Consider the following 19155-nt stretch of genomic DNA (forward strand, 5'->3'; position numbering starts at 1 on the left):
AAACTACCATATAATTCAGCAATTGCACTTCTGGGTATGTGTCCAAAACCACTAGTTTAGATACATACATGCACCTCTGTGTTTACTGCAGCATTATTTAGAATAGCCAGATATGGATACAACCTAAGTGTCTGTTGATAAATGAAGGGTTAAAAAAAACTGATGCACAAATATTGTTCAGCTATGAAAAAGTAGGATGTCTTGCTGTTTGCAACAATATGGATGGAATTTGAGCACATTATGCTAAGTGAGATCAGTCGAAGGACAACTACTGTATGGTATCACTTATATGCAGAATTTTAAAAAGCCAAACTTGTCAAAACAGTAAAATGGTGGTTACCACAGGATGGTAGGAAGGGTGATAAGACAGTTAAGGGTATAAAGTTAACAATGGGTAGCAAATAAACCATAGAGAATCAATGCACAGTGAAATGAATATAGACAACAATATTGTACTATAATCAAATTTGTTAAGAGTCTAGAACTTAATTATTTCAACCTTTAAAAAAGGATAATTATGTAATGATAGAGGTGATAATTATCACTACGATGGCAATCAAATTACAATATATATCAAATTAATATGTTGTACCCCTTAAATTTACACAATGTCTTATGTCAAACATACTAAGGTTTTAATACATAAAAAGAAAAAAGGAGAGGAGACTTCTCTTGCATTGTAGTTAAGAGCAGATGGGCACTGGCTCAGATAGCCCTGGTTTGAATTCTGGCTCCAGCACTACTGAACACCTTGTGCCAGTTATTGATCTCTAATTTTCATTATCCCAATTTATAAGTCAGACTAAAACAGTACCCACCTCACAGCACAGTTAGAGGGCTTACTGAGAGAAATCCATGCACAGAGCTTAGCTCAGTTGCCTGCACATAGTTGGGGTAAATAAATGTTGGCTATTAGTATTAAACACATACATACATATATATAAGACAACACATAAAGGAAGAATCCAGATACAACACTTGAATCAATTCGCATCCAGAAAAAGGAAGCACCGTACAAATTAAAAAAATACAAATATGGGTAAAAGATTTACAGGGAAATGGGCAAAAAAAAAAAAAAAAAGCAATATACAAAAGGTTAAACAAAAAGAGGAATGAACTTATCAAAGTTCATTATCTTAATACAGATTGTCACTCATCAGTTTGATAAAATCAATAGTTTGGCAAAACTATTGGTGAAATATAAGAAAAATACAATATGACTGTACCTTAGTAAATTTGATAATACACATATGCCCTCTCTAAAAAACTCTGCCTCTAAGTATAGATCTTACAGAAAATATTGCACATGTACATGTAAACAGATAACCTTGTAGGAATATTTATAATAGCAAACATTTGGAAACAATTGTGCATCAGTAAGATAGAGCAATAAAATGTGATTATGCTTATGAAAATCCTATGATTCTGTCACAAAGTGAATTTGCGTGAAATTCAAAAACAATTCCAACAAGAAGCATGTTATTCACATAGTTTTCACATTGTAACTTAACTATTTGCAGAGGAAAAGTAGTCAAAAATGGTATGAAGATCTTTTAATAAAGATATGTTATACTTGTGTAACCATAGTTAATATCCAATATTCTTTTGCCTAATAAAGCATACTTTTTCTTGAGATTGTATCTGTGAATAGGTGTGTTTATAACACACACATATATATGTGCACACGGGTGTTTATATATAAAATTTTATCCTGAAAATATTTTTACATATGGCTATACTTTTATTAAAATTGTTAAGCATTTAATTTTGTAAAACTTATTCCCCAGGAATAGAAAGTTCCATTTTCCCCACGATTTTATTAGTGGAATTTCAGAAGCATTTGGAGTGATATTTATTTTACTTATAGTATCTACATAAAATCATCTTAAATGTCATTTATATTTTGAATATTTGCAAAAAGTATTTTGTTAGAGTTAAAATAATCTGGAATCCTGTGTCAATTTTCAGATCAAATGTGTATATTTAAATGTGTAGATTCAAATTTGTACCTGAATATAATAAAGGGTGTTAAGGTGACTTACAAAATAGAAACCAGACTTAAGAATTCCCTTAGCAGACAAAATCATTTAAGCCACATGAACAAGACTAAATCTAGCCCTTTTCATGAATATAAGTGAAACTTAACTTGGGATATTTCTTTTAAATGTCTCTGATAATCATAAAAGAAACTGAAGTCATCTTCCTAAAAATGGCATGAGAGATCTATCACTTGTAACCAATCCCCTGTGTGGAAACCCCCACTGTAATAACCAATCACTGTAAAGGTCAACAACTTCTTCATTTTTACTTTATAAGCCATTCTGGGGGCGCCTGGGTGGCTCAGTCGTTAAGCGTCTGCCTTCGGCTCAGGTCATGATACCAGGGTCCTGAGATCGAGCCCCGGATCGGGCTCCCTGCTCCATGGGAAGCCTGCTTCTCCCACTCCCACACCTCCTGCTTGTGTTCCCCCTCTCACTGTCTCTCTCTCTGTCAAATAAATAAATAAAATCTTTGAAAAAAAATAAGCCATTCTGTAACTTCATGTCCCTGAGTTTTATATTAGTCCTTGAATTTGGGGACCCCTAGTTTAAAAACTGTTATTACACTCCCAATAAACTTTTATTAGGTACTATTTATTGATGTGATGGTTTTAACTTTGTTATTTCTGGATTTTGGACAGATGTAACCAGAGAAAGATGAAAGGGAAACCTAATTTAACTCCTTATTAATGATCTAAACAGTCACAGTAGCTTAGCTTCACTAAGCAATAGAAATTCCCTACATATGAGCAGTTTGAGTGATAGGAACTTTTAATTTTTTTCCCATCACTTTATTATTAGCATAGTCCTATGACTCTAGGCTCAAAGGAATTTTTATCAGTGGATTGTCCAAAACATTTTAAGAATGAATCCTTTAAGTCCACAGACTACCATACTGGTAAAATGAAATATTTGTTCTCTTACATTACTCTTTTCAGGCCATCAAGACATGACTGAAACTCAAGGAACTCAAGAATTACCCAAATTCCAATGGTTCTCAAACTATGTATCATGGTTCCCTAAAAGTTCATTGGTAGTGTGTGGTATATATGGATGTTAGGCTTGGTGTGAGAATGGGGAGTGGGAGGGCTGGTATTGCATAATGCTGATGGAGGCTTTTCTCTTGTATGCCGCAGGTTTCCCATCAAGGTTGGCTGGTTGGTTTTCTCCAATAAGGGTTCCATAAAGGATTGCTAAATAGAATAGACTGAAAGCCATTCATATAGAGAGAGGTTATTGTAAGCATAAATGCCTAACTGGAGAAGTCGGGTATTTATTGTTTTCCCGAAGTTGGATAATATGGTCATGAAAGACTCAATTACTTTATAATTATTAATCAATATTTTGATATAATGGTTATGAAAATAGAGTGGAAATATTTACTCTGCAGAATTTTCCCTGACCTCCTCCACTTAATTGTACAGACATAGCCAAATAATATTCTTGTAGCTTTCACTGTTTGGAGTAGAAGACACTTAGATATATCCCGTCCAGCAGACTTACTGGCGCTGGTTGTACGTACATAGCAGTAGAAATGAATACAAGGAGACCATAATAAATTTGAACAAATTGAGGAATTTCTGGGCTAAAATTATTTTAGTTTTCATTTTTCAATCTGTTAGTCCTTTGGGCAGAATTCATAATATATTTCCAGAATTGATGAGTTCTTAAATCTTAACAATAGTCCTTGTCAAACCTGTTTTAATAACATAGCAAAGAATGTTCTAATAAAAGTGAAAAGCTCCTATCATTTTCTTAATCTCTGGCATCTTTCAGTACAGTATGAATATATTCATCCTGCTGCAAGCAGACATATTAAGTACAGAATTTTGTGTTCATTCTTAAAATGTCAATTTAACTAAATTAAGATCCTGCTAAATGTGTGAGAGCGTTTTATTATAACGTGCTTATCGCTTTTGTAAGACTTGTAATTGGTAACAAAAATTTCCAAGTGACACAATACCAGACCTTAATAAATATTTCTTTAAACAAGGTAATCTGTGAAACAACACATGAAATAGAAGCCAAGAAAAAGAAAGCTATGCACACTCTGATTTTCTATGATTGCCGATGAAATTTGTCCCTGTGACTATAACTATTATATATCTACATCTATAATGTGAAATGGTATATAACTGATTATGGGAATCCATATAATTCCTATGTGCTAAGAAAATGAAAGTCGTGGAACTTAATTAACATTTAGAGTTAGACCTTCAAAATCTCACAGTTTCACGTTATTTATTTTTAAAATTAAGGCATATGCAACACACGAAGAATGGTAATTTTGTGTTAGATGGAGAGAGTTAAATCATAGCTAGCTCTGTGTGCAGTTGTAACCTACCCATTCTGGAACAGAACACATGGTGTTCAGGTCCAGAAAAATTAATAGATTTTATTTGCATGTATTTCTACTGTTTCCTTGACAAGTACTATAGATGCTGCTATCACCATGGGAATGGTTCTTCTAAATGAAGCAGCAACATCCAAGGGAGATGTTGGAAAAAGACGGAGTAAGTCTGTGTTGCTATTTTTGTAGTTTTGTTTTAAGATTTAAGTAAAATGGGAAATATATAAAAATCCTTAATAAACATAAATTTCTAAAGAAATGTTCTGATATGAGAAAGGTTGCAGTTTGTTTTTGTTTTACTTCTTTCTATTTCTTGGATGTGAGTGTACAAATACTTAAAAATATATTTCTTCCAAAATGGGATTGGGTGATTTTCTGTGGAATTGCATATAAAGGCAAGCTGTCAGTCCTTGCCAGGGGTGCTCTGACCCATGTCTACTGAAGCTGTAGTCTCCATAATAATGTCCACACTACAGGGAGACACACAATTCTGTGGCCAGAGTCTTCAGAGATTTTATTGGCAAATGCTGTGTTCCTTATGCCACAAAATCAGGTATACATTCAAGGACTCAGAGTTTTCAGATAGGTTTTGTACACTGAAATATAATACCTTCCGAATACCTCCAGACTTCTTCTGATCAACATTTGAAAAGGAGTTATCTGTTGATAGTGTCTTTTCCAGGCTCTTTGCCTTTTCCAGTGGTATTCCAAGATTTACAACTCCACGGATTTCCAGCATTATGTTTCTAAGCAAGTTAACTATGTTTTATCCTTTGATGGAACTGTTTCCTTTTTTTGGGGGGGGGATTGTAGGAAAAAAATCATTTTTATGAAGTAATAGGTTTTGACAAGACAAGGGAAGAACACAGGAGAAAAATCTGCCCTTAGGAGCATAGGTTAGGAACGAAGAGAGGGCCTTAAAATTTCGTGCCACAAACCTTTTTATTATTATTATCAAGTTCCTCTGTAATTAAATGATTAAACCTATAATTAAAATTTTTCCTACTATGCTTTGCATTTCTGGAACCTTTTTAAACTCAGAATTTATGTGTGAGCAGCATAGATGTCTGAGAAAGAAGATTTATTAAGTTTAAAATAAAAATCCAGACTTATTTTCTTCTTGGAAGTATTAGCTATGGTGACATGTATATAAATAAATCATAGTGATTTCTAAATAGTTGTCTTAAGTGTTAAAATATTTTGGATATAATACACAGTTTAGTCTGTCCTTTGTTTTCCCGTGATGGTGTCTTTACACCATTGTAAAGAAACCACATAAGAATCTAATGCATTACTTTCAGTTAAGCATTGTGCAGAATGTCATTTTATGATACATCTTTTGAACAATGTAATGCTCTTGCAATTGACAGTGTTTATGAAGACAAATTCTTATGTGATTACTATATATCTTGTCTTATTAAACTAAGTAATAGTAATAAATACATAATTTTTTTTTATCTTATAACATCTGTGATACTAAGTTTACAAAATCACTACCCCCAGCTTCCCTCTTGGTAGATGTTTCTCTACATATCACTCCAACACTCAGCACGGTCAAATTATTTATTCATGTGTAGGGTGAGAGAAAGAGAGAGACATGGGAAATATATTTTACAGTTACCCCTTTCTGATATATAGTACAACTACTGTGATTATTATTGCTCAGATCAGAATGATCCTGTGTCATCACAGCACTTTCTTACAGGTATGTTACCTTGTCTGGGCTGCAATGGTCCATTCAGTACTTACTCCTTACTGCTGCTCACTCGGTTCTGCTGCTCCCTTCCCTATATACAAGGACTTGAGCAGCACTGTTCTTTCCACTGCACAGAATCAAGTAAATATATTGTTTTACTTGATCATGTACTTTGAGCTTCATTTCCCATTGAGCACAACCCAAGTGGCAAAGGGAGTAAAAGCGTTTTATTTAGCTTCTGAAAATTTAAAACAAGAAAGGAAAGGATGAAGTGTTTGATAAAAATACCGAATGTGGTAAGGTGTAAAATAAAGCATTAGGTAATTAATTCTGGGTTTAAGAAGGTTGTTGTAAGAAGGGATGCTATTATTGTTGTATCCAGTGCCAGGTATCTGGCATACTTGGATAGTCTACATATTTTTAAAAAGGTGTTTTTCATTTTGGGATATTCAGCAACCTACTTTTTACTTTATCTTCTGCCAATATTCATTTGAAGTTCAACTGCCTGAACTTTGTCTGAAATGGAATGTCACAGAGGCTACAGTTGAATGTTGTTAAGCACTTATGACTTCCAGCAATTTATACTCAAAACTGAAAGAATGATATTCCTACAGAGCTGAAAGGAAACTGACAGATTCCTAGACCATTTTTTGACAGTGTCAGAACTTATCCACTCCTTGATTTCCAGGATTGTAATTAAACCTGGTCTCAGACCTGCTAGAAGGATTTTTTTTTTAATGTATTTCATCATTATGGAAGTATATTGAACTAACTTTTCCTTGTGTTCCTGTGCCTTCATTTATTTTCTCTTCTTTCTAATTATTTCAGATATTTTCAGTATTTTTATAAGAATTCTCTGAAACTAATGAAAGGATACAAGTATTGTACAAGTATACAAGATTTTTCTTAAGAATTAACTCTATTTTCTCCTTACTTATGGCATAGATTTAAGTCCATTTCAATTCTTTAAATACATTTATTTTTTTATTCCAAACATATCTACATTTAATTGGCTCAGATTCTTAAGCATTTTAATTTTATAAGCACATATTTTACTAATAAATCTTGTTTATATACTCTATATATTTGCATACATAATTCCATTGTATGTATTATATTTATTACTCTTTGACTTTAGAATAAAATCTTCCTAACCATAACAAAAAGGAAAAGAAAACAAAAAAGTATTTTCCCTCTTGTTAACTTGGCTGGGATAAAGGGATACTGAAAACCTAGACCACAGCACATTCTACTCTAATATTAGCCTTCTGTTCATTTGTTAAAAGAAATAACAGCACTTTGACACAATTATCTACTCTGTGGGGGGATTTCCCCCCTTTGGCTCTCCAGAATCCATATTATTTCACTCCCAAAGGTTTTATTCCTAGCTTTTTGTACACTAGGATGACTATTTCTAAGTAACAGACTTTTACCGAAGCAGTAATCTAACCAATAATCTAAAATGACATTTCTTTGTAAATATTGCATGGCATCTGAAAAGAATAAAATTCTGTTTAGTATTCTAATAATGCAAATGTCTATGCTAATATAGCCAATGCTTTATAAGGCAGGGGCTGGTAATCTTGTTTGTGGTTTATCACATATTTTGTTTTGTTTTGATCCCTCTGAGGCATTTTAGTACTTGTAGGAAGGAACTCTGTAAGAGAAGAAAAGCACCAGAAGACTTAGATCAGTCACTTTTGTTGTTTTCATACCCCAAATAGTACATTTTCATTGAGAAGAATGTGGAAAATAATGAATACATTGTATTTTGGATTATCTGGTTTGTTGTGCCTGTATGTGCCATGAACTATTAAAATGTAAGTATACTGTTATTAATTGAATGCATTTATAAAACATACGCATTTGGGTTCCATGTGTCTAGACACTAATGGCATTTTCTGTCTCTTTCTAGTAATTTGCCTAGTGGGATTAGGCCTGGTGGTCTTCTTCTTCAGTTTTCTACTTTCAATATTTCGTTCCAAATACCACGGCTATCCTTATAGGTAATATCATTATACTAATGTGAATGTTTTTAACTAATAAACAATTTCATTGGTTAATGTATATTTAAAGGCTAATATAAAGTAGCTAACTCATTTGCCAAGTGATTTTAAACTCAGTTAAGCAAGTCTTTGAGCACCTGCCATTCGTTCGGCTCAGACTTTGCAAGGAGCTATAAGGCATGGGGCCTTACAGGAAGAGTAGAGTTTCATTTTAGAATGAAATAGTTTTCATTCTGTACATATATACAGTGGGTTTTAGCTTTATGGAATTCATCAAATTTCTTTTTCTCTTGTTTTGTCTGTCCATCCGATCATTCACATTCAAATTCTTTGGCTTCCTCAGGTTTACATAGGATATATGTTTCCTCCCATGACATGTAAATAAATGCATGTCTCAGAACTAACAAAATATAGTAAAGGGAATCAGTATGCACCCCCAAAATACCAATTTTACATTTGAAAAGTTTTCTGTCTTAATTAATCTAGCACATGGATTTATGCTAAAGTTACCTTAGTTGTGGTAGATCTTCCTTGTTTTTTTTTTTTTTTTTTCAATTGCACTGCATCATTTTCCTTTTGAATTATCTTTTATTTTTTTCTCAGAAATTTTAATCAGTTGTCTTGTCAATGTGGTAATAAATAGATGATAAACATCAAAAGCAAGTGTAGCTAAAAGGTCTGCAGAGATTACATGCCAGAGATTTGGATAAATCCTGAGCTAAATCCTAAAAACCTGACAGCACGGGGGGAAGTATACATCTATACAGCTAGTTCACTGGAGCAAAAGTAAAGATGATAGCACAGGCAGGAGTGAGAGAGCTAATAAATGAAAGAGTGGGGGAGAGAAATAATTCTGAGAAGTGGAAATGTGAGATGTTGCTAAAAAAGAAAAAGATCCCTCTTCCCACGGAATTATTCTGCTTGAGAAGCTTGGTCAATTATGAACGTAACATAGCACCACATTCTCAGTTTGCATTCCCAGAAGTGTGTTTCTGTGGCACAAGCATTGGAGTACTTGATTAAAAAAGAAAAAAAAAAATCAGCTTTGCTCATCTCAGATAAAGACAGTTTATAAGGAATAAGAGAATGATATACAGGACACCATCTTTATAGGAAAGGAAAACATGCAGAACATTCCAGAAGGCATGTGCTGGCCTGAGTACTTCTGAAAAGACATTTGTGGGTATCTGTCTGCACAGAGAGGCCCTGCTGTTAACCCTGGGGACCAAGAGCTAAGTTAATGCAGTCATTTGTAGCAGACATACACTGAAGTAGGCTTGCAAAAGAAAGGAAGAATGGTTTTGTCCTAGACCATATCCTTGACTTTGAGATGAACTACAAAGACAAACACACTTTTTCCTTTAAAAAGATTGAAAAACTTCCCACTTCTGCCCGCTTTAGCTAATACCGGTACTTTGGATAAAAGTGTTGAGCTATCCTGTAGTGAAAATGCACATTTGAACATAATACCATATACTAATTTAAAAATCACCTGTAGCCAGGGACTTCAGCTCCAGTGCCACAGTACTTTCTTGGGTGTAATGCCTTAGCGTTTTGTGGCCTTCCATTTCTTCCTTTTAAATTTCTAGGAGTTACAACTTTTGTATCAAGAAATACTACTGATAGTTTAAAGGTTATAGTTCTGGACATAGTTCTAATTTTTTATTCCTCATAATTTTGAATTCCGTTTAATCTACAACCTTTAATTTCTTCTGTGTGGTGATCTTTATGTGTTTTATTTTTGTTTTTCTTTTAATCTTAAGCCTCACAAAACCTTAAAATTTGTGTTCTTCATTATATTTTCTTAGTACTTCACACTGTTATTTTTGTTGATCTTTGTAACTATTTAAAGGGATAAGTGTCTGCTTGAAATATTTATCCTATTTCCTTAAATCTCTCCCACATTTTAGGCTTAAGGGTGCTTTTCCTACAGTACCAATAGGTTTCACGCCATCACTGAATTCTCCCAGATTCTGTCAGGTTTCAATAAGCAAACTTGCTGGGTTTAAATTCCTGATTAAAAACAAAAACAAAAACACCTCCTGATCTGTTACTGTGTGACCTTGGACAAGTTACTTAATTCTTCTAAATGCTGGTTTTCTCATTTGTAAATGGAAAAAAAAAAATTACATACTTCATTTGACTGTTGTAAGGATTACATGAGAGAATGCATGTAAGTTACTTAACACATTGCCAAGTATTAGTAAATAACACATAGTATTACTCAATAAATGTTAGTTGCTTATTATCATTAATTCAGATAGATGTAAATATTTCAAACTCATTTATATTTAATTTACTTTTCTAAGTAGGATTTTCTTTACACTGAAGATTAAGTAACTTTTCTATTTGCATGGTTCAGTTGAGTGAAGAACAGATTGTCCCTGAACCTTTTGATGAACTTAATTGGGCTCCTCAGTCCCTTGAAACTACCAGTGAACTATCAAGATTATTAAGAATTTGGTCTAATTACCATCTGAGCCATAGTTCAAAAAAAAAATTTTATTCCAGTGGTAGCACTGCATTCATTTTGTGTATTAAATAAAGATTAACTTTAGGTGCATCCCATTTTCAAAGAAAAGCAAAGAGCTAGTAGCAATACATGATAGTCTTTACTTAGGGGTAATTTCCCATTTTTTTTTTTCCACTGATGCACTTTGACCTACAAAAATTCAAAAAATTTCTATAAAAGTACTTCTGACCCATGTCTCTACTTTAGTAAAAAAAAAAAAAAAAGAAAGAAAAGAAACATTCTCTATTCTATCACTTTGCATCCTATTTATAAAACTCTTTAGTTGTCTTAGCAAGATAGAGTAGCAGAATGGAAAAATAATATTTACAATCAGAAGAGCTGAGTTCAAGTTCAATATATAATTTTGTAATTAAGAGCTCTACCTCTACACTCACACAAATCTTTGTTTGAATTTTAGATCCTCTCCACTAACTTTGGGACTTGAAGTTAGTTACTAAGTTCTGGGTCTCATTTTTCTTCATTTGGAAAATCATGCTTTAGTTTTTTTACGGGGTTGGAGACAGGCTCAGTTGTTAGGTTTGTCTCATATTATTTCTCTATCTTTTGCCAAAATATTTAACTTTATTGAGCTTCTTTCTTCATTTGTAAACTTGGTATAAGACCTATCTCAGAATTCTGTGGGGATAAGTTATATGATCACTTTGTAATGCCTGAAATGTAGTGGGGATCTCACTAAATATTTACTTCACTTCCTTCTTAACCTGTACAAGCCCTTCAACTTCAGCATCTTCATTACATTTTTGTTCAGCACTTTACTTCATTACATTGTTCATTAAGTATTCATACATAACTGTTTTATATATTAAAGTCACGTTCATTCTGTAATATCGTGATATATTTTAGAAAAGAGTCTATGAAAATACCTTTTTGTATCTGCAAAGTGCTGTGCGCATAGTAGGTGCTCATCATATTAATTTACTATTTAACTCAAAAACATTTTTTCTTTATTATCTAAATGCAACAGGAACCATTAAGATAGAAACAGTGAAAAGAAGAGTACTGGTTTACCACATTGTACAACTCCACCTCGTGGGGTGGTCAGGTTATTCCACACACCTAAAGGGATGTGTGGTGTGTGGAAAGATAATTATTCCAGAAACTGGAGCTATAAAGATACTTACTGCAAACTCAGATTGAGTCTTAGCTGGCTGGCATAAATAATAAAAATATATTTTAATTAAGCTTATAATGGACATAGAAACTATCTTCTATTGTCTTTAAAAAAATACTTTTAATTCCTGATGTCCTTGGCTATTTTGAGAGATAATGAATAACAAAAAAAAAAAAAAAAGGAATGACATTCACTAATGGAAAGTACAGAATAACAGCTAGAAATGAGAGACATTCATATGAATTTTGAGGAAAGTATGATAGTGAACAAGCATAGCAAGGCATAAAAAATCCCAGGGTATACAGTATAGCAATCTCACATTCATTTCTATATCTTACATGTATATCTTTCATCTGTAGAGAAAATATTAAATATAATCTTGAGCTGTACAAATAGAAAAATAATATCGAAATGATGTGGTGATCAACCCACAATACCTATCACTGATAAGAATTTCACTGGGATTGTCTTTCTCCTGCTGAGTTCCAGCTTTGAAGAATGACATAAAGGACCGAAGATTTAGAGAGGATTGGGAGAAGAGCTGGAATGCTCTAAAGGCACCATTGTCTGGCCCCTATCTTATCTAGATAAGGAATACAGTGCTAAATCTTGTAATAATATTTTGCAAATGGAAATTGAATCTTAAGGACTATTTTTTCCATATTGTTGTATTTCACTGTGGTGTATTGGAAAGTGATCTGGACTTTGAGTGAGAAGATGTGATTTGGACCATGGCACTTTAAAACTATAACCTCAGGCAAGTCTTTTAATCTTCTCTGAGCCTCAGTTTTCCTCATCTTTCAAATAAAGACCATAATATTTCTCTCATACGTAAGACAAGTTGTAGCAAACTATTGTTTTACAGATGTAAGATAACTTTTAACTGTGAGACCCTACATTCCGGTCTTAGGCTGTTGTACTTTGCTGTAGAGATAAGCCCTCAGGTACAGGTGTCTGCAATAGACTTTGACCCATGGAATTAACCATTTGACAAACAGTAGGTTTTTAAAATACTCCCATATATGCATAGGCGCTCCACTCCAAACAAAATATAATTTCATTTAGTTACTTCTCTCTTATAACTTTAGGGAGGAAAGCAGAACTAAAACAAATGACAAAAATACATTTCATTCTGCCTAGGACAAATGTAGTCACGTCTCTCTTTCCACTAACAAACGGTATAAATTTTAATTTCCAAGATAGTAAAGACAAAATACAAATCTTTTAAGTATGTACTAAGATTTTTAATCAGCACTTGGTAATTTCAGAACTAGATAGTAGGAACCTCTATATGAAAGAAAATAATTTCTGTAGAAAATTGTTTTTTGTTTTTCTTTTACATTTTGTACTGCTCGTTCCAACCCCTCCAGCCTCACAACACACGGTCTGAACAGACATGCACAAAATAGCTCCTAGAGGGTGAGTTCCATCTTGAAAATGCAACTTTCTGACTTTGACAGAAACTCCACCATTCAGCAACCGATTGAAAACAGTAAAAACATAGGCAGCTCCTGTGGTCTAAAAGACATTTTTCTTCTTCACCTATCCCCCAACCTTATTCCGTACACTAGCTTTATTATTCTTTTTCCCCCAGACATAGTATCCACCTTCCTGATCATGCCTAATTATTAATAACCATGCTATGAAAGCTGTTACTAAGTCTCTCAGTTTAGGCTGCGTGGAGAAGTGGCCTTAGCAGTAGTGAGACTTAACTGTTGTTGCCCTGTGTAACCATAGATCTAGAAAGGTTTCCATCCCAAAGATCGTGTTCTGTTCTCCTCATGAAGCCTTCAATTTCTCTAGGCCTTTTTTTGGATTGCTGACTTCAGACTTGAAAATTTTTCTGGGTTCAGTAATCTTCTATTACGAAGCAGAGAAGCAGGCTAAGGAGGACTGGCTAACAGCCATAATGTACTTCTCTCTTGCATCCCCTTAGAACATTTATGAATATAAAATAAAGGTTAAGAAAACCCTAACAACAGTGAATCACTGAGTTCCACTAACTGCAAGGCCAATTGAACAATTCAACCAGTGGACGATCCATGCTCTGAGTAAAGAAGCGAGCCTTTCCCTCCCTTCCACACTTTCTTTTCAATACAGAATGAAATCTGAGTAACTGCCCCTTAATCACATAAATGATTTCTGTAAGACAGAGTGTCATGTCACCATTAGGTCTCCCTGACTCTTCCCCAGTTGGAGAATAGGAAGTACAGTACACAAGAAAATTCTGTCCATCTGAAGAGCTCAGAGAATTTAACCAGCTCCCAGTTGGACAGAATTCATTTAAGAGCACTGTGGACACACTGTTTTTTTTTAAAACACCAACAACAGATAATTAGTTTAAGGTAAGTAAAAACAAAATGCAAGCCACTATTTCATGCCTACTTAGATTTTTCAGAGGAAGAAAATAGGAATAAACATGCTTTACATATAATATGGGTCTCCAGTGACCAAATCCAGAGGTTTTTTCTCATTCTACAACAGCTTAGTTGAGTGGTTTCAACAGAGACTTACAGCCCACAGTGTGTATTCACTTCCTGGCCTTTTACAGAAAGTGTATGGACTCCTCATACTGAATATACTCCCCATACTGAACCTAACACACTGTTATTTTCATTCTTTGGCACCTTTCTTCATTCCTGTAGCCTAGGCTACTATCTCTTCATTTAACTTGTTTTCAAAGTCAGAGTTTTGCTTTGTTTTTCAATTCCTGTAACACTTGGACTTGCCATCATATCAAGTATGTCTGTGTTACACTTAATTGTGTCCAGGTCTTACTCTCCTTTAGGAAAGAAACCTAACGGCCATGACTTTTAGTCATTACATGTCTTACAACACCCTTCTATACACAATATTCTTATACACAATAAATGGGCAGTAAATCTTTGCTGAATACTGATTGAGACAGACATTTTTTGGCTCAACTTTGAGAAAATAATTACCATTTTAAATAATGTTTCTCTAGAAAAACTTACTTGGAATTTCAAATAATAACCTTGCTACAAACTTTTGGAACATCACTTTTCTGCAAGTCAGGGACCACATTTTTATGTAAATCCTGAATGTTAGTATGAGGAAGTAATTAGGAAAGAACCAAACTTGCAAGTTTTTGGAGGTCTTCATCCCATTCCTTCTTTGTATACACAATGCCTGTCTGCATCCCTGATGTACTTTTAAGCGGTAATCAAATTACACAGACCAGAAGGGAATAGTTGCATCCCTTCAAGCTAGAAAAAGAGGGAGTTTCTGGGGCATATTCATGCTGGTTCTAGTCTGCTCTCTCATATTTCTGTGTACAATTCTCTAGACTTGCCATGTAGCCTCCATCTTCTGTTGCTGCTTGAGTCAGTTGACCAGTCACTTCAAATTAAGCTAGCTACAGTAGTCAGTGTTAACACATGTACACACTACCATGACCTGTGAAGAGAATCATTCATGACAGAGGGTAGAGGGGAGTCCAGACAGAAGTTGATGGTGGTACCCAAGGCAGCTGCTCCTGCTCTGAAGAACCCAACCACAACACTGAAAAATACATTCCAAGTAAGAGGAGTATATTTGGTTTTTGGTATTCAACAGTTTCCATGTTATAAAAGTATTTTTAAACATTTTTACAATAAGCATTACTAGGAAAGATACTATCCAAGCACTATTAGAAACATAAATATAGGAGAACTGTTACATTATACATCAAAATTACTAGACAGGTAAATGTGAAAAGAAAAAATCATGTCAGAACCTGACAAATAGGAATGAGGGACTAATCTCGAGTGATGAAATCCATATAAAACACTCATACTGGAATATACCTTGGATGTTTAATATTAATACTGAATGATTACCTAGAGAATAATAGTTTATGCTTTTCTAAGAAAGATTTTAACAAACATTTTTGACACACTTCGATCTTTCCAATGTCTTGAACAAACACTTGTAAGTTTTTAACTTTTTATGAAAAAGATTTTAAATATAAAAGAACAGGTAGTCTGTTAAACTTATCCTTTATTGTAAGACAATAGGATCGCGTTCAAGATAAAATACATATTTGTCATTGCATAATAAAATGTAAACAAAAGATTGTCTTAACAGCTTTTTTTTAGAAAAAAATAAGTATTTTAGTTTGGGAAAAATCCCTAGTGTGAACCAATAGTGTGGTAACTAAGGATTCTTAGTTTATTTTAATAATAAGATACAGAGATCCTTTTATTTTGTGAATTTAACAACATCTAAAAATCAGAATCTTTTGGACTTTTCTAGGACTATAAAGTTAGGAAGTATAAAATAATCATAAGGGTCACATTACTGTTTTTGCTTTTATGGTATAGTATTTTTAGCAGTGATAAAAGGTGATCTTTAATGCACACAGCTGGAAATGTTTAGACCAGTTAAAAAATAAATAAACCCTACAAATTCTGTTTTTTTAAGTCATAATTTTTTCAACTTTAAGTTTTAAGTATTTTATGATCAAGTTTTCTTTTCATCATTAACCCTCATTCTTCACTTAGCCTTTAGTCTTTAGGGGAACTTAAAGGCAGAAAATGCCAGAGTTCATCTACAAAGGACACATCTCTGCACACTGCCATCAGTGTTAGGGATTATTTGGATTGACTAGCAGCCACTGCTTACCGCTCTGAGCAAGTTTCCCTGCTGACACTCTTCTTCATGAAGATGGTTACCCTTACAGGATCTCAGTCATAACTAGTTATTTTGAAAAATAGAAGCAAGGTCTTATTGCATCGAGGGATCAGCATGTGGTTTCTAGCCTTTAATAATTCCTCAGAAATGGAGTACTTATTTTAGTTTGTATAGCCTTTTTATTTTATAATTTTGTATTATATTTATTTTTATTATATATTATATAACATTTTAAGTATTATTAAATACGTGTTTACTTTGAGCACATAGTGTCACTAGGGTCACTAGGTTGATAAAATACGAGCACTATAAAGAACTTTGGAGATCAACCAAACAAACATTCTTTTCACTAATGAGGAAACCGAGGTTCAGAAAGACAAAGAAATATATTCCTAGGATATTAGGATTTAAACATCCAGATGTTAAACTTAAGAAACTAAACAGTTTTCCAACTACGTGGCTTTCCCACTATAGCAACAATTAATTTCATTTTTGTTTTACTATTTGGTTAAAACATGGTTTGTCTCTGGTTGTCCTGCAAAGTTGTATTGTCAAGACAAAAAACAAAAAACCTTGCCACGTGTTAGAAAAAAGGTAAAAATATCAAGCAGAAACTTAGTAAATGTTATTTAAATTGACTTACCATCTTACAACTTATATTTCTGTTCATAGATTAAAACTTCGCTTAGGGAAGTTAAAAAAAAATAGCTCCCTTTTACTTTTATTTCTATCTGTACAAGCATCTATGTACAGATATTTATGTACTCAGAATCTAATGACACTCAATTCATAAATACATTCTTTTTGGTTGTACAATATATTTCAGCTATAAATTTCATTAAAAAACATCAAGTGTTTAGTTATTTTATGTAAGTGAATGAACTATAGATTGAAGATTTTTTTTAAGACATTGAAATGACCCACTTCAAATCTTTGTTTTAACCTACACTTTTTGTTCCTCTTACTTACATTACCAGTTTAAATGCTGGTTTAACTACTGCTCTAAGCAACAATGAAAGTGGCTCACAGAAAGAAATAGGGTATTTTACCCAAACTTAAACACTGCTAGTTCAAGTTCTTATCAGCATCCTCTCCCAGCCCTGGCCTATTCTCACCACAGGTGTTGACCCCATTCCAGGAACTAGTTCAGAGAAATTGCCCTGATAAAAAATTAGAATGGGATGAATATAATTATGACATTTTTATATGCTATTTACATGTACTATTTTAGAGTGAATAAAAAGTATATTGTGTTTTCCTTATTTTCAGCATACAATTTTCTTTCTTTTTCAGCTTTTTAATTAAATGAAGCCAAGTGGGATTTGCATAAAGTGAATGTTTACCATGAAGATAAAGTGTTCCTGAGATATAGTTTGAATTCTTGAGTTCATTTCCATGTTGTGATAATTCTAGCTTATTCTTGTATAATTTTTGAAATGTGTTTTCCTAGTGAATTTAATTTATAGAAGTGGATGGTTAGATTTCATATTAGCACTGGAAAGAACAAAGGAAATACTGAAGTGTTTTCAAGCATATTCTATTCAGTATATGCTATAGGACTGAAATAAATGACAATGTAATTACGAATTCATGTGTTAGAACTGTTCACTCATTAGTAAAGAAAACCACAATGTTAGTAAGGGAAAACTATGAAATATATGTTAAAGAATCCTTAAGGTTGTACAGAGATAAGGTATATGCATGATATGTCACGTACTAAAAAATTATACTCATTGTCATTTCAGTATAAAGGATGTGTGTATGGTTACAAATGTTTTGTTCTTATTAATCACAATTAGATAAAGAGACAGGGAGCTGGATGAATAGTGCCTGCAACTTGGAAGCCTAACCTGGGAAATGGAGGTTTTCCCAGAACATAAATTTTAAAGCAAACAGGACTAAATCAATAAGCTTGAAAGCATCAGGTGATAGAAGCAACACACCAAAACTAGAAATTAATTCCTCTCTAACTTTAGAAGGGTCACCCAGGAATCCAGACTTGTAACTGCAAAACTAACCCATGATGGCCATTTCCCCCGTGTGTTATATGGAAAAAGTTTGCCATCAAAACTTCATTCCCTGAATCCAGATGAAAATTATCCTATGCATGAATGAGTCAGTGAAGCTTTCTTGAAAACCAAGTATAGGAGTCTAATCATTATTATGTTTGTATATCCTCTTTTAGTTTATAAAGCACTTTTGCAAATGTTATCTTTTTTCTTTACAACAACCCTGTAAATTAGACAGGAAATATAAATTTTGTCTGATTTACAGAAGTATTAGAAGCTGAAAGCCAAAAAGAATAGAAAAATAGAGCTTCTAACTGGGCTTTCAAACTCTGAAACCTGAATTTTTATTTTCTGTGGTGCTGAAGAATAATTTAAAAATGCAGTCAGTTCAATAAACTTTTTTCCTTTTTTTTAAGGTTTTGTTATCTAATTTTCTTTTTTTTTAAATATTTTTTAAAGATTTTTATTTATTGAGAGAGAGAGAATGATAGAGAGCATGAGAGGGTGGAGGGTCAGAGGGAGAAGCAGACTCCCTGCTGAGCAGGGAGCCCGATGCGGGACTCGATCCCGGGACTCCAGGATCATGACCTGAGCCAAAGGCAGTTGCTTAACCAACTGAGCCACCCAGGCGCCCTCTAATTTTCATTAAAATCTAAATAACAGAACATGGAGAACTTTGTTAGTTAGGAGTTTCAGGTATACAGTCTCAACAGGAACCAAGTGCACATCTACTGAATTTACTTATTTCATACCTTTATGAAATTCAATAAAGAAAGAAT

The 19155-nt window shown here is 33.5% G+C and overlaps 1 protein-coding gene across 4 annotated transcripts in view; it reads left to right on the plus strand.

The window, feature by feature from the left end:
- The window catches only part of TUSC3 (tumor suppressor candidate 3), a 258418-nt gene extending 239627 nt beyond the window's left edge, over window positions 1-18791 (plus strand). The window contains exons 8-11 of one of the 4 annotated variants that reach the window (XM_078069672.1): window positions 4478-4552; window positions 8001-8091; window positions 12430-12492; window positions 17661-18791. In XM_078069672.1, the coding sequence (XP_077925798.1) occupies window positions 4478-4552; window positions 8001-8091; window positions 12430-12448 (185 nt within the window). In that variant the 3' untranslated portion in view covers window positions 12449-12492; window positions 17661-18791. Of the gene's footprint in view, window positions 1-4477; window positions 4553-7809; window positions 7884-8000; window positions 8092-12224; window positions 12259-12429; window positions 12493-17660 lie in introns of those variants that run through there. The other 3 variants (XM_078069674.1, XM_078069673.1, XM_078069675.1) reach the window with 3 other exon arrangements.
- The last annotated feature ends 364 nt before the right edge of the window (window positions 18792-19155 follow it).

This window comes from Halichoerus grypus, chromosome 3, assembly GCF_964656455.1.
Source record: "Halichoerus grypus chromosome 3, mHalGry1.hap1.1, whole genome shotgun sequence".
NCBI lineage: Eukaryota > Metazoa > Chordata > Mammalia > Carnivora > Phocidae > Halichoerus > Halichoerus grypus.